The sequence below is a fragment of the Sinocyclocheilus rhinocerous genome, unplaced genomic scaffold, assembly GCF_001515625.1.
Source record: "Sinocyclocheilus rhinocerous isolate Xijiao unplaced genomic scaffold, SAMN03320098_v1.1 scaffold53, whole genome shotgun sequence".
In the NCBI taxonomy this organism is placed as follows: domain Eukaryota; kingdom Metazoa; phylum Chordata; class Actinopteri; order Cypriniformes; family Cyprinidae; genus Sinocyclocheilus; species Sinocyclocheilus rhinocerous.
In genome coordinates this window covers 93568-109705 of record NW_015645538.1, presented here as the reverse complement: position 1 = coordinate 109705, position 16138 = coordinate 93568, and the positions used below count along the sequence as shown (strand labels likewise).

Here is a 16138-nt window from a genome sequence, read left to right as displayed (position 1 = left end):
CATACTATGGAAGTCATGGGGGCACAGACACTGTTTGGTTACCAGTATTGTTCCAAATATAGTATATGTTTGCATTCAACAGCAGAAGGAAACTCATACAGGTTTAGAACAACAACAACATAACTTCCACTTTTGGGTGAACTATTCCTCCAAAGCAGCCTAATATAGCTGATGTTGCCATTTGTGTCAATAATGAAAATTAAACATTAGAAAGAAAATCACTCACTGTCCTTGACCGAATAGCTTTTGTAAAATAATGCATATTGAATTTATACAGTGAAGACTATTTGGTCTATTTGATGTCTATTTATTTTATACAATATAATATTTCTTATTCAGTGCTTTAAGTGTTTGTAGGTCAATTTCTTTGTTCTATTGTAATTCATGACTGTTTACTTGTCTTCAGTCAGTTTGTTTTTACGTAGGCATTTATTTATTTTGTGATATTGGAATTGGTAACAAGAATTATGAAATTGCAATGCATCAAAAATTTTGATTGGATAAAAATCCTATTTTAAGCTATATATATCATTATTGTGATGGGGGGCCCTGCAGTAAGTCATAGCCCCGGGGCCCAGTGAGGTCTTAATGCGGCCCTACCTACAGACTAGTTTATTTTAAAAAATCTTTCTTTGCACAATCCTACTTACAAAGTGATGTTAATTTCCCACTTTCTGATCAGCCTGAAAACCTTTTGGTGGAGCAGAGCCCCTCCCAGCCGATGGTGAAACTGACGGACTTCGGCGATGCAGTGCAGCTGAACTCGACTCCCTACGTTCACCCTCTGCTGGGCAGCCCAGAGTTTGCGGCCCCCGAGCTGGTTCTCGGGGATCCCGTCTCTCTCTCCTCTGACTTATGGAGTCTAGGCGTGGTGACGTACGTGATGCTGAGCGGGGCGTCTCCGTTCTTGGACGAGAGCGTGGAGGAGACGTGCCTCAACATCTGCCGCCTAGACTTCAGTTTCCCCGACGACTACTTTCAGGGCGTGAGCCAGGCGGCACGGGATTTCGTGTGCCTGCTTCTCAGGACCGAATCTTCCAAGCGGCCCCCAGCTGCCACCTGCCTGCAGGATCCCTGGCTGAGACCCGGAGGTGGCCGTCGCTCGGCCGAATGCATCGATACCTCTAGACTCATCTCCTTCATCGATCGGCGCAAACACCAGAACGACCTGCGGCCTCTCGGAGGCATAAGAGTCTTCCTGCAAAGCAGGCTACAGCCCAGGATCTGACCCGAGAAACGTGATCTCATCCTCTTCCTGATGCCAATTAAGAAGACTTCAGTCCTGAGCCTATCAAAATGTGTGCTGACAACCATATCTGCCAATCAGAGCCTTCGTCGGCAGACAAGATTTTAGATCGTTAGTCCTTTCCCAGTTTGCTGCTGCCTTGTTTCCAATTTCATGAAGACTTTTACGCAGAGATGAAAACAATGGAATATAAATATATATATATAATATTTCTCTGATTTGCTGAATGATCAACAAATCTACATAAATGGACTAATATTTTGTGTAGAACAAAACGTGGCAGAAGAAACGTTTTTGAAGAGAGCGATGCAAATGCAATTTAGCGAGGAGAACAACCTTTTTTCCCTTTCTGTTTTGCCGGAGCCAGAGAGCAAGCGGCTGTTTTTGTGCTTTTACAGAGTTCGACTCGTAACATTTCTTAATGAACCTTTAGAGAAAAATGAACAGCGCATAATAACGATGACATTTTCAGGTACATCTTTCAATAAAATCAGTTACATCAACTCAAGTCTGAATGAACGCAACACACAAATCGTGAGCAGATGAATAAGCGTTTTAAGTGAAAGCATGTTTTGGTCTCCTACTGTAATTAGTTGCTTATTTCAACAATGATGATTACGCCACATTTAGCTGCAAAATTTTTAACGGCTGCAAGTCTTTTTTTGATTTACTACGACTAGAACAAACTGTGTTGTGCAATCTACAGATGTATACGCCTTATTCTATACTATGTGTCTGCCCTGTTTCTTTCTTTTTTTCTTTCTTTCTTTCTTTCTTTTTAAATGCAATGTCACAAGGGTGGAGAGCAGAACTCCAGTGGGAGACAGCCATAGGACGGCCAGACGTCTGAGCTCATCAGCATTGAAGAATGACTGAATACTGTAAATGCACTCGCGTTGTTTCCGGTTCTTATCACGTGCAATGTTGCAGCTTCGATGGTTTATGCAACTATTTATGAAGACATCCGTTATACCTTTAATAAAAGCTTAGAATAGCACGTACTCGGTACTGCAGTTCTGCTGTTGTTTATTTAATCTGGTCTTTATTGTTAAGTATTAAAGCCCTGTCATTCTACAGGGATGTTGTCTACATGGCACTTATGCTAGTCACTTTTCTGTTGATATACATATTGGTATGCCAAAGCTCTCCATGCTTTACAAGAATTAGTTTTTCTTTTTGTTCCCCGACAAACATTTTACACCTTAGGTAGCTATGACTGGTTGTTTACACGAGTTATTCATAGCTTTACATTTGGGAAGAATTGTTTTTCTTTGTTTATTTTCCTTGGTGTCCATGTTATAGACATTTCACAGATCAAACTTTTAATTTTTTTGTGCATTATTGGAGTATTTCTGAAACGCACCTCCCATTTAGACTAGGCAGTCCTTGACATGAGAATAATTTGGTCATAGCAAGATATCATGGACAAAAAAATGGGAAGCCTTTCAATTATGATGTTTATCTTCTCATATAGATAGTTTTAATGCAAATGTAGGTCCTTTAGTTTTAAGGCCTCTGATAGTTTTTGGCGAGAGGTTAGTCATAAGAAGCTCTCAACAGTTTAAATTGTCACTGGAATGAATGGTTTGCAGTCTGTAACCATTGACCTGTTGCTCTCAGTGCGTTGATTTCCAGTGATCCTCGCGTCATACATCAGTCAACTGTTATATTTGAGATTTTGAAGCGTTCTGAAATGTTTGAGTGCTGGACAGTGACTCTTTCCCGGTAGGAAGGAACATTGTTAATTCATCTGTATAGACCCATATCATGTCCTCTAATTTATTTGTCATTGTGAAGTTGTACAGATGCCTTTACAGCGTGGGAACTTGGACTGGATACATTTTTTTAAGTGTTTCATTGAATGTCTAATTTGAGTTCTGATCTCATTGTATTTTGATGTATGTATTATCATTTTAGACTTGTTTTATTTGGATTATTTTATACTTTTTGCATGTGTATATTTCTTTGTACAGAAACCATAAGTGTTTTCGCGATATGTGCTGTAAATATTTTCAGTTTTGCCATCAGTTATTTTGAAATTAAACATAATGGAACATTCTCATGGCTGCTGTGCTTTATTCTGTTTTGGTTTAAATTTTTAAGAAGTGAGGGACTTGCTGATTGAAAACAATGCCGATTTGTAAACACTATTTGAAGATTTGGTTTGGGCACCAAGAACTGTTTTCATTTATTATTGCTTTCATCAAAAAATAATAAGTAACAATTACTGGAACATTCAGTTCCATTATTGTTTCTTAAAGTGAATGGAAAGCCAAACTGTTCCCTGAACTCCTATTCACAACAACAGCGATACTGAATTTACAGCATGAACCATACAGTGTTGTCTGATACCAAAAAGAATGGCTCTTATTCTTCATAGTGTATCAACAAACGCATTAATGACTCCCGTTAGCTGGGTGTTTTAGCGAAACACTGAAGTATGGTAATGTATGGCTATCACTTAATACTTATACTAAGTACACACAAGTAACCATTCATAACATGTAATTATTTTGTGTGAAACTAAACAAATCAAACATAATGAGATTTAACTTGATAATAGTAGTAAATAAATAATTGAACATCACTGCATCCTTTTAATAACTTATAGTTCGACATTTAAAGGCACAATATGTAATTTTCGCCGCTGGAGGGGGCGTATTCAAAATAAAGAGACAAAGGCGTAGTTTGATGACGCCGTGACTGAGTGTGGAATCATGGGAGTTGTCATCATCTCCACGGTCTTTGGTGTTTCCATGTTTTCTACAAAACAAAGCCGGAAATCGATGGTGTATGACGTCATTGGCAGGTCACACAATGACACTATGGATACGGTTCGTGTCACTGGTTAAAATTGCTTATTTCTCTGGATTTAAACATTCTTCGAAACATTTGGGATAATGTAAGTACACAAGTCAGCAAAATATATAACACTGTTCTAGTGGTTTTTGGATATTTTAATAAAAAAGTCTTACATATTGTGCCTTTAACACAATTACATTCAAGATATGTCCAAATGTGTAGAACTTATGCTAAGATATCTGGCTTACTAGCATAAGCTCTAAGCCTAAACTAAAATATTAAAGTAGATCACTTCCAGAATGAAAATTTACTCACCCCCATGTCATCCAAGATGTTCATGTCTTTCTTTCTTCAGTCGAAAAGAAATAAGGTTTTTGAGGAAAACATTCCTGGATTTTCCTCCATATAGTGGACTTCAATGGTGGCCAACGGTTTGAAAGTCCAAATTGCAGTTTCAATGCCGCTTCAAAAGGCTCTACAAGATCCCAGCCAAGGAATAAGGGTCTTATCTAGCGGAACGATCGGTCATTTTCAAATAAAAATACACATTTATATACTTTTTAACCATTATATGGAGAAAATTCCTGGAATGTTTTCCTCAAAAACCTTTTTTTGTGACTGAAGAAAGAACATCTTGGATGACATGGGGTGAGTAAATTTTCATTCTGGAAGTGAACTACTACTTTAATATTAACAGTCACAAATGGTCATTATATAACTGTTCAAATGACTATCAGGCCATGAAGAGTGCAAGTTATTTGAGCCAGTGGGGTCCAGACTGGATTTTGAGGGAGAGTCCGATTTCTCATGATACTGTGATCTGATTCTTGAACAAATTACTCTTCCAGTTATTTTTAGTGAATATAAAATACTAGAAATCAGTCACAACAACCTGTATAAACACATTTTGTAAAAATTGTTTTAAATTTGGTTTATGATCATTTGTAATCTTGCTGAGAGCAGTGAAAGTGTATTTTCCCCCAAATAACTCTTTCTCCAAAAGAATTGCTAATAAGACCTGAATCATTGAGAAATCGAAATCTCCTCACATGATGCCATGTCTAACTTGTAAGAATATTTTATGCTATTATGGAGATGAAACCAGTGGCTTGTGTTGCACTGAAGGTGAATGTGGATTTAAAGGTGGGGTGAAACAGCTTTTATAATACAAAACATTAATGTGTAGGGGAGAAAAACAGGTGCGAGTATAAAGAAGTGGGCTGTAGGACTTTTATTGCGTCACATAGGTGAACACTACAGTGGTTTGCATTGTGTACAGACAATACGAGGAACAACATGGTGACATTGCACAGTAGTAACCAGCGATTTACAAACAGACTTTGTTCTTAAATAACACAGTATTAATTCATAATTACAGAACTGGAAGACAGAACTAAAGAATGTCTAAATGAGAACGATCCAGCTTGGGCTCAAATCAGTGTATAACATGAACCGTAATGTAAAACCTAGCAATATTAAGACACTGAATATTCATGACATAAGCCCATATGCTAGACTCATCTGGCTGCATATAACTGCTTTATCTTAATAGAAACTTCTTGCATGACTAATAGAGAACACATTTCACCGAATGCTAATGGACCGGTGGGCAGAATATAGCATCTGTTGCTGAATTTATACTGAAAGACCCCCTGTCTTCCTGTCTGTGAGTGTCATAAGGCTTTTGAATGTCATGTGACCATAATAACGACATAATCATTATCAAAGTCAGCATATGGGATTGCTTGGAGCTCTGGTGCATGCACGATATTATAGTTTGCAATGTTTTATGCCCTTGCAGCAATAGCTGTCTCACGCTTATTAAAGCACAATAATCTCCATATACGTGTAGATAGATATTTGAGAAGCAAACATGCCCTATGATGTCTTGTAATATTGCGGTTTTGCCTGATTTATATAGCAAGACAGTAGTAATTCAGCACTGAAACCAAACCCATGTGCACTTTCGCCCCACTTCCAAAATCTCTTTTTATGTAAATGAATAACAAAGAATTTTTTTAAAATACTAATGGTAATAGTAATCAATTAAATAACTCGACAAAACAGACGCAAAAACAAAAAAAAAAAAGGTTTATGTCAATCTTTGTGTACAATCTTATTAGTTCACAGAGTACAATAGCTTAAGACTTGAGCAGATTTTGTTCTTACATGGAATCTGTGGTATTTATATATTCCAGCGCAACACACTACAACAGTTTCAACCAAAGGTTCTGATGATAAACAGTTGTCTTTGCCTTTGTATAGCCCTTAAGGTCACCATTTAAGCTCCAGGTTGACCAAACCATTTCCAGTTTTTAAATTCTTATAGATTTTAAAGGGTCATTTAAAATTGCAGTAACTGATGTCCATTTTTTGGTCTCATAGCATGAAAAAACATTTTGGTTTGCTTCCTGTTATATTCTAAAATGAGAGTGAATAGCAGTGCCTGTATCTGTACAGTCATCCTTTAAATTTGTTTAACAGCCAACCTAACAGAATCCGACTTTAAAGCATTTTAACCCACTCCAGTCTTTGTTTCAAAGCCATTTTAAACAACCTTAACCTCAATGGAATGCAGAGAACTGTCATAAATCTAATCTAGGCTATTTCTGGAATAAATTATTGGTCCTAAAACCTTCTTCCACCATCCTGGTGTTCCTCCATCCCTCTATCCTTTTAGCAGAACGTATGGAGTGCTGTCTGACTGTCTGCCTTGGTGTGTAACGATTCCCAAACATAGGAAAAAATACAAAACAAAAGACACATCCTAATATATCACTATATTAGACATTTGAGACAATTACATTGTGATGCCGAGCGCATGTGTGCCTGTGAAGTGTGTCTTTGGAGTATTGAGTCCTGAGTGTGTCTGAGTCCTGTGGCTGTGGTTGTTATTTGCGGTCCAGTCAGGGAGTGTAACAAGCCGGTTTCCACCAATAAGACGATATAGGCCGTATACACAAACTGGAGTTTTACATTCATCCAAACCAAAACTCCAGTGGAGACATGTATTTGGACAGAGGGGGGCAGTGGACACCACTTTTTATGCACATGGCGTGAAGAGATATTCAGAAGGCACTGGGGTTTGGTGGAAATCCGACTCTAACAAACCTGCAAAAGACCTGATTGACTTTTAAATCATACAGTGAGGCGTACACTGCAGATCTCTACTTGCGGCGTCCGTGATGGTTGTGCATGTCCTCCATGGTGACTCTGCCCCACACGCCGATCACAAACGCCTCAATCTCGCACTCATTTACACCACGAGCAATTCGGAAGTAACCATCCTCGCCCCAGTTCTTGCCCCATGAGTTGGCTGCGATCTGTGGAGTGAAGGAGAGATTGTTTAAAATGTGTAAAAATGTGCAAAAGCTCCTGTTGAAGAGAAAAGATGGATATAATTTCTCACCCAGTATTTGTGTGTTCTGACATTGTAATCTCTTTCCTCTCCCCATCTGGAAATGTGCAACAAAAATCAATATGCTATTGTGCATTCACCAGACATTAGTATTCAAAGCAGCTCTCTAAGAATAGGCTCTAAAATCAATGCCCTCATTGATTAGATTTTATGAGAAAAAAAAAATAATTTAAAAGAATGGAAAAGAAAAGGTGTACACATCCAACTCAAGTTGAGTAGGCCTACAGATGCAGGACATAAAAAAAAATCAATCTATAATATAATATAATATAATTTTTGTTCATTTATTTATTTATTTATTTATTGAAAATAGTTGTGATTTTTTTTTGGGATAATTTAGATTTATGCTTAGTTAAATTAAGAAAAATAATATATTTATATTTTACTTGAAGACAAGGTAAAAATATTCATTAAACAGTGAGGAATATTCACACTTTCAGTCAAAAAGTCTAATTTAATTACAAAATTTGGTCTTTTTTTATAATATAATATAATATATTTGTTTATTTATTTATTGAAAATAGTTGTGATTTTTTGGGGGATCTGACATTGTAATCTCTTTCCTCTCCCCATCTGGAAATGTGCAACAAAAATCAATATGCTATTGTGCATTCACCAGACATTAGTATTCAAAGCAGCTCTCTAAGAATAGGCTCTAAAATCAATGCCCTCATTGATTAGATTTTATGAGAAAAAAAAAATAATTTAAAAGAATGGAAAAGAAAAGGTGTACACATCCAACTCAAGTTGAGTAGGCCTACAGATGCAGGACATAAAAAAAAAATCAATCTATAATATAATATAATATAATTTTTGTTCATTTATTTATTTATTTATTGAAAATAGTTGTGATTTTTTTTTGGGATAATTTAGATTTATGCTTAGTTAAATTAAGAAAAATAATATATTTATATTTTACTTGAAGACAAGGTAAAAATATTCATTAAACAGTGAGGAATATTCACACTTTCAGTCAAAAAGTCTAATTTAATTACAAAATTTGGTCTTTTTTTATAATATAATATAATATATTTGTTTATTTATTTATTGAAAATAGTTGTGATTTTTTGGGGGATAATTTAGATTTATGCTTAGTTAAATTAAGAAATATAATATAATATAATATATTTTACTTGAAGACAAGGTAAAAAATATTCATTAAACAGTGAGGAATATTCACACTTTCAGTCAAAATGTCTAATTTAATTACAATATTCTGGTCTTTTTATAATATAATAATATAATATAATCTTTATGTGTATTTATTTATTTTTATTTTATATGTTGTTATTGGAAAAAACAAAAAAGACCAAACAATTTGAGGAATATTTACACCTGAGAGCTTGAACTCAAAACTAACAACAAATCTGAGAATCTATTATAGACTACCAAAAACACATCCTGAAATGGTGCAGAGGAAGGACGTGAGCATCAGGAAGCAGCACACACCCGCCCCCCCTTACATCTCCTCCTCAAGTCAACAACAATCCGATGGGTTGAACCTTTGCCATGCCAAGAACTTCCTTATGCTTCTCCACCCGTCCTGGTTCTTTGGGTAATAAGAGGAAGCCATTGACCTCCAATTTCTTTTTATCGGAGTTCAGAACATTCAGCTTGTCAATCACTACATGTGTCAAGGGGCTATTTATTTATATATGTCTGGAATAAATATAGTTTAGTCCACGTCTATTCTAAGGGAAGTTTTCCATCAGACTCGGGAACATACCATTCTGTTCCCAAATAATACTTATCTGCCCTCCATCCCCACAGGGGGGAAGTTGGTATTCAGTACACTCAGAATAATAACAAACAAAATCACCTAAAAAAGCAATACGCCTCCATATAAAATACATGGGAGAGTTGGAGGGTCAAAACCGGTGGCTGTGCGGCTCAGAGTTCTGCTACGCTCTTATCTCACCATGTTTTCTGTCCTTGGCTTTTGGACAATGACAGACATACCACCGCATCCAACCAGCCCCTTACCTGCGCTGGGTTTAGGCCTCTCTGTCTGCTCTGAACAATGCCATTTCCATTACACTGGACATCAATGAGCTTTCCACAAACTTTCCCAGGCTCTGGGCTTAGCCGTATGCACCACGGTGGGAATTTCCCAGTAAAAACACTGCTGCTGCTATACAGTGTCCTCTGAACGTCTAGAGCAGCGCGAGAAGCGCAGCGTCAGCGAGTGACAGGAGGCCAGGAGAAAAGCCGGGGTTCAGACAGACTCGCGCTCATATCACCGTCACCACTGAAGCATGTCACACTCACAGACACCAGCGGCAGGTCAGGCGAGGTTACCAGAGACATACCTGGGGAACATGGCCTGACCTGATCGTGCCTCTCAATGTCTAACTAAACAATCACTGTCTGGGAAAGACTATAGTGCTTCTGTGCAGCTCAAGAACCACATTTATGCACAGCAGGAATCTCTGAGGCACATTTGTTAAAAAAGCTCAATTTTTAGAGAGACTGTTTAAAAAATAAAATAGTGGTCCGAGTTGTATTTCCCCTCATTTTAACAAAGTAAAGTGAATCCTTACTATGTAGTGTCATGTAGTGATGCAGTGCTATTAAGGTGTGTTATGTTTGAGTGAGTATAGCAAAACCAGACAAAGGCTTTGAGGGGTGTGTCTGGGGGTGGGACTGGAAGGCCAGTCATCCAGGTGTTTTGTCTGCAGCAACAACAAAAACATGTCTGCACGGCAGGCAAGTGAGGCCATGATGGAGTTTATGTCTTAAATATGATCAAGTCCCTTCAAGGCAAGTTAGTTCACTTCACAGCCATCATGGTGATGCCCCCAGTCATGTAAACACAGCTCCTGTCTGCTTAAATGGGAAAGACCTAAATCACTAAAACTCTTTGTCTATATTACATTTCAAATCTTCAGATCTTCACTTCAGACCAGAAGAAAGTCACATCCTTAAAAAAACATACTTAAAACGAGATTAATTTACAAGAGTAAAAACTGTATATTTTAACTTTTTATATATTATTGTACAATTTGTCTTTATAAAATGTATTTTTCTTACCCATATAGTAGATTGTTTTATCTCAATTAGTATTTTTAGTGAGGTAAATTAAGAAAAATGGTCTAAGAAAAAAATAAGTCTAATAAGTCTTAATTCTAAATAAACTGTCTAAAAATAAGTCTGAATATTTTACAATTTTAGTTTTTGCTGTTTTACAGTTGTTTACAATTTTTTTAATCTTAATTTATGTGAATTTAGAAACCCAAAGATCTATCTATCTATCTGTCTATCTATCTATCTATCTATCTATCTATCTGTCTGTCTGTCTGTCTGTCTGTCTATCTATCTATCTATCTCTGTCTGTCTGTCTGTCTGTCTGTCTGTCTGTCTATATCTATCAATCAATCTATCTATCTATCTATCTATCTATCTATCTATCTATCTATATCTGTCTGTCTGTCTGTCTGTATTAAAAAAATGACAAATGGTAAAAAGAAAAAAAGAGATCTTTAGTTGTCTAAGAACTTTCTCTGAAACACTGCCAAATACTCATTCCTCTTGCTTCCACCATTAGATATGAAAGGTTACGCAATGCTAGAGCTTACCCTGTTATCCTAACAGAGTGCGTTGCATGTTTGCGAGACTGTGACGGTTTGTGGTAATTGACATCTGTATGTCGGTAAATTCCACTCTTGTACACAAAGAAATCCTCATGGACCTCCATGATGGCTAAAAAGGGAAAAACAAATATAACATCCTTTATGTATCTTTAAGTACACCATTTGAAATACAATACAAATTACAGTAGTACAGCAATTAAATATAGAAGTCTTGAATTTATGTCCAAAAATACTTGATCTCCATCGTTTAATCGTTGATCTTTGACCTTCAGACATCATTGAATCAAAAGCTGATCCTTCATTCTTATCACTCACAGTCATACTACAGGAAATACTATGGCTGCTTTAAAAGCTCAATTACGTATTATCCCACAAGCTCACACAAACATCTTGTTCCCTTGCAGATCAAAGTGAGATCAAAGTGACCGCTACTAATTGTATCACAGTTCAAATAAGCTCAAATCCACATGGCATAAAGACCCATTGCTTAAATTCACAGGACAAAACTTTCGTGGGTGGGTTCCCGCAGCAACCCTCCCGAGGACAGCCATGGTGGCATGTGAAGAAAAGTCAGTCGGGTTCAACATTCTGGAAAACACTGCATTATAGGAATTACCTGCACCCTCTCACACACTTTGGGTTTTTCCAGACATTACTAGGAGATCCTAAGCAGTAAACAGTCTAATGAACACACACACTCCTGCACATGAAGACTATATTTTCATCTCCTGTTTCTCAATATAAGCCAGAGGTTAGGCAGAATTTTTGCAAAGATTAGAAGTGAAATCTGGCGTAAATCCAGTGCTCCCTCTTGTCTGGAACAATACAACAGAACACTGGCACAGGATCACGGAGCTGCTCAGAACAACGCACGAACACACACCCTCATCATATCACTGCAGGGGACTTTTCTCAAGAATTCACTGCGCATATACTGTATGATGAGTTTAGGCTTTTTGTCCAACTAAATGCCGTATGGGCGTCTACAACCTCCATGGTGACTAATACGACATAGACTGATCGTTGCTGACTGCATTAACAGTCATTAGGCATGTGCTTTTTACTATTCTTATCCTCTGGCTCACAGTATTGTGCAAACACACACACACACACACACCAACTGGAGAAATCCATACCTTGCACGGGGCCATTATCCATAATCTCTTTCATAATCTCATTCTCCTGTGAGTGGAAAAGCAACATTTCAGTTAACAGCATACTCCAGCCTAATGCTATTTTTACACTGCAAATTCTGCATATATATTGCACTATGAAAAGAAATATGCATTTATAATGAAATTACTGAAATAATGATTGTTTTATATACAGTATGAGCAGTCTTAAGCTGCATGGGTAAAAACATTTTTGTACACATAATAAACAGTCATGCTTCCATATACAGTATTACCACACTGAATTGTTTAATTGTTCATCGCATTCCTTATTCACATCTGTGAACAATATATGATCTAAAACATGCCTAGAGACATATATATGACCTAGACTATGCATTAAACAAGACAAATGGGTGGTAAGATATGGCTCAGGGAGAAAATACGTTCAACCATGACATGACTACTAATGTAATGCCTCTCCAGACGGTTGAGAGTTATTCCTCCCTTTGGCTTTGAGTTGAAGGGTTTTGACTGATGAAGAAATTGAACACAGAAAAGCACACAGATGCTGGGTGTGAGGAAAAAAAACGTGTCAGAACATACGGGACGCCTGATTATGAATCTTGCTTTCCACTAAAACATCCTTTAAACGAGCTAAAGTTACTTGATGTAAGGTAATAAGACTTATTGTCAATTCTGCTTGACTCATTCGATTTTCTGCTTGATTCGAGGGGTCAGCTGACTTACATTGGAGGACAATCTGTATGGTGGGGTTGACTGGTAGATATCATTGTGGTAGCTGTGGCTGTTGGGACAGTGCGCTGTGGCCTGCCTCTTTCCCCGGCCAACCGCTCGACTTTGCATCATACAGCGAGCCACTTCAGCAGGACTTTGCTGGGGCGGAGAGAAAGGGTAACACTCCTCTGTCACGACCCTGAGAGAAAAAGACAGATATTTAAATAAAAAGACTGTATTTTTTGTCAGATGTGCACCATTTAAAGATCTTCACATCTTTGATGTTGTGTGTAAAACATAAGTGAATTACCCTCTTCTCCTTAGGTACCACCAGGCCCCATCAATACGCCCACCGGAGCAGCCGCCCTGATGACGTGTGTCACAGGAAATCAGATTCTGAGGTGACAGCTGAGGGGTCATGTGACCCATCGACTGAATAGAGATCCGGTCTGATGCAACAGCTAGAAGTGAGTCACAGGGTTCACATATGAGCGACAGGACAGAGGACCTGCATTATATAACATACAAACAGTACTGTATTCTGCAGTGTTCTTCTGCTGTGGTCTGTGTCGTGTCTTTTCTGACTCACCTGCAGTTGAGAAAGCCCAGGATGCATTGCAGTTCCCTTGGTCCAAGGGCTCGTGGATTTTCCCTGGCCATTTGTCTACTGCGTTAAAGTAACTTGGCAGATGATCGTTTCCATTCATATTCATCTGCAGAACATAAAGCAAGATTGAAGTTTTTTTCTTCAAAGAAGTGACTTTTATGGCTTAATGGTGGTGTTTGGCATTGAAGACATGAATAACACAGAATAAAGATTTCCATAAATGCATCCATGGTGTGATTATGAGTGATTTTGGTGGCATAATACAATCATTTCCATATGTATTATTTTTCACAGGACCAGTGGATGAATGAGAGGCAGTCTAGGTCTCCAAAGTCCAAAACACTGTATAAAGCCTTAGTGTGGTTATATAATGGTGATTTGTTCATTTTGTGGGTTTTCAGATGTATTCCAGTGGAAAATCTTGAGTTTCCAACTTTTTACGTGTTCCATCAATAATAATAATAATTTAAAAAAGTCGAAGTAAAATCCAAACATCAAAATAATCTCATTTATCAGTTCAATGGTCCACTTTACATCTGGTATTAATATATAAATTTTTTTTCAGCTCCAGTCTTTAGTGTCACATGATCCTTGAGAAATAATTATAATATGATGATTTTGTGCTCAATAAAACATTTATTATTATTATCAATGTTGTTAATAGTTGATAATAGTATATAATATTTTTGTGGAAACTGTAATTTTTGGATTCTTTGATGAATAGAATGTTAATAATAACAGCAACCTTTTTGTATCGACAGAATTTATTTGTAGTTAAACAGACATTTTTTGTAACACTATAAATATCTTTACTGTTACTTTTGATCTATTTAATGCATCCTTAGTGTATAAAAATATCAATTTATTAAAAATAACTTAATGAACCCAAACTTTTGACCAGTTACGATCCTGATGACTACTTATGATCATATTTCATTGAATTGAGGGTCCTGTTTACACCCGTAATTAGCCTTCCTTTTATGATTGGAATAACCAAAATTGGTTCTTGTAACACTCCAAAGAGAAAGGAAAACTTGAAATCGCATCATATGACCCTTTTAATACCAGGTATGAACATATAACCCTAAACCTAACCTTAACAGGGTCACATTCATGCTTGGTCTACACCTCCCAAATCTATAACTCTCCCCAAACCACTTTCAGTCATATTTCACACCCCAAAGTTTCATAAGTCCTGAATAAGGAATGTATTAGCACTTTCTCTCATAAAGGCTTCTGTGCGCCTCTCCCTCTTTGGCAATGCACAGCTGCTGGTTGTCGTCCTCCTACATTCCAGTCTGTGATATCGTCATGATTCTCCCAGACAACTACCAGATATGATCCTGTGGAATGCAGGTGCTTGTCAAGCGTCCGGCACTGCAGTGGTGAATTGTGGTGGTTAAAGGGCCCCTGAAGGGCCACGGCTCGCAGCAACACTTGACCCAACAGGAAAAGTGAGCACTCACGCTGAGCAAAGACAAGAGAATACTCCAATGAGAAAGTAAACAGTGTGTGAGAGTGTGTGCGGCACTCAGCCCACTCGTTAGTGTGCATGCCGAGTGGGTTTTAGACAGATACAGGCTTCATAAACGACTCGGGTGGAGACGTGTTGGAGGATGTGGGTTGGAGAGGAAAGAGAAAAGAGGAAGGGGAGGAAGATACGGGTATGGGTTCCTATCTAGTGAGGGTACTTTTTGAGACTATAAATGAATTGCACCAATGAACAGCGTCAAACCATTTCCAGCCTTCTCAAATTGCGGAATCAGCTCTTATGTAACGTGTTGGTGTGGATCACTGGCAGCTTTTTGCAGACACTGAAAGCCTCAGCAAGCCACATCATATAACACACTTCCAGACAGACACATCTAGGATGCATTCACTGCACTGCACTGCAACCAGCTGATGAATAGCAAAGATCAAACTGCAGTCTGATTTCCGAATCCGGCCTCTTATTCTTGCTTTGATGATTTAAAATGGCATACTGCATTGCGCAGAGCGTGAGAGCAGATAATCAAAGAGCCGTCAATGGGCATAAAAATGAGATGAATAACTTGATTCTGACTGGTCAGTCGTGGCATTCTGGGAAAGCTGGGAAATGTCTCAAGCACATGATCTCTTTATTCTTACATTCAAGTCAAATCAATGTTTTATGTTCATTTATTTATTTAGTAAATGGCTGTGAAATAAACAGACATTAAACACAGCATATCGTTTTCTTAATCAGTACTTTTTTTTAATCTTGTTTTCCAGTAAAAATATCTACGTATCCTTAAAAAATGGCAAATTTCCTTTTTGTGTAAAATAAGGAGACTTGATTTCAGAGATTCCAATTCTCACTATTACCTAGTTGCTTATTAGCATGCCTATTATTAACATATTGGCTGTTTATTCGTACTTATAAAGCACATATTCTGCATGACCATATTCTACATCCCTAATCCTATCCAATACCTAAACTTAACAAGCAGCAAATTAGTAGGTTTTTGAGGCAAAAGTCATAGTTAATGGTGTGTTAAAAGCGAGAATTGAACCTAAAAATAAAGTGTGATCCTTTAAGTTTATTTTTAATATCTAGTTGAATGTTTGGGGTCAGTAAGATTTTTGAAAGAAATAAATACTCAGCAA

The 16138-nt window shown here is 37.4% G+C and overlaps 2 protein-coding genes across 7 annotated transcripts in view; one reads left to right on the top strand and one right to left on the bottom strand.

Moving 5' to 3' along the window:
- Nucleotides 1-3304, top strand: part of trioa (trio Rho guanine nucleotide exchange factor a) — a 129090-nt gene extending 125786 nt beyond the window's left edge. For all 4 annotated transcript variants that reach the window (XM_016509759.1, XM_016509762.1, XM_016509760.1 and 1 more), the window contains one exon: nt 683-3304. In XM_016509759.1, the coding sequence (XP_016365245.1) occupies nt 683-1228 (546 nt within the window). In that variant the 3' untranslated portion in view covers nt 1229-3304. The remainder of the gene's footprint in view (nt 1-682) is intronic.
- Nucleotides 3305-5264: 1960 nt separating this feature from the next.
- tinagl1 (tubulointerstitial nephritis antigen-like 1) overlaps nt 5265-16138 on the bottom strand; it is a 31544-nt gene continuing 20670 nt past the window's right edge. For all 3 annotated transcript variants that reach the window (XM_016509756.1, XM_016509757.1, XM_016509758.1), the window contains 7 exons: nt 13496-13619; nt 13217-13367; nt 12919-13105; nt 12193-12238; nt 11042-11165; nt 7458-7503; nt 5265-7371 (listed from right to left, as the gene is read on the bottom strand). In XM_016509756.1, coding sequence (XP_016365242.1) covers nt 7216-7371; nt 7458-7503; nt 11042-11165; nt 12193-12238; nt 12919-13105; nt 13217-13367; nt 13496-13619 — 834 coding nt within the window. In that variant the 3' untranslated portion in view covers nt 5265-7215. The remainder of the gene's footprint in view (nt 7372-7457; nt 7504-11041; nt 11166-12192; nt 12239-12918; nt 13106-13216; nt 13368-13495; nt 13620-16138) is intronic.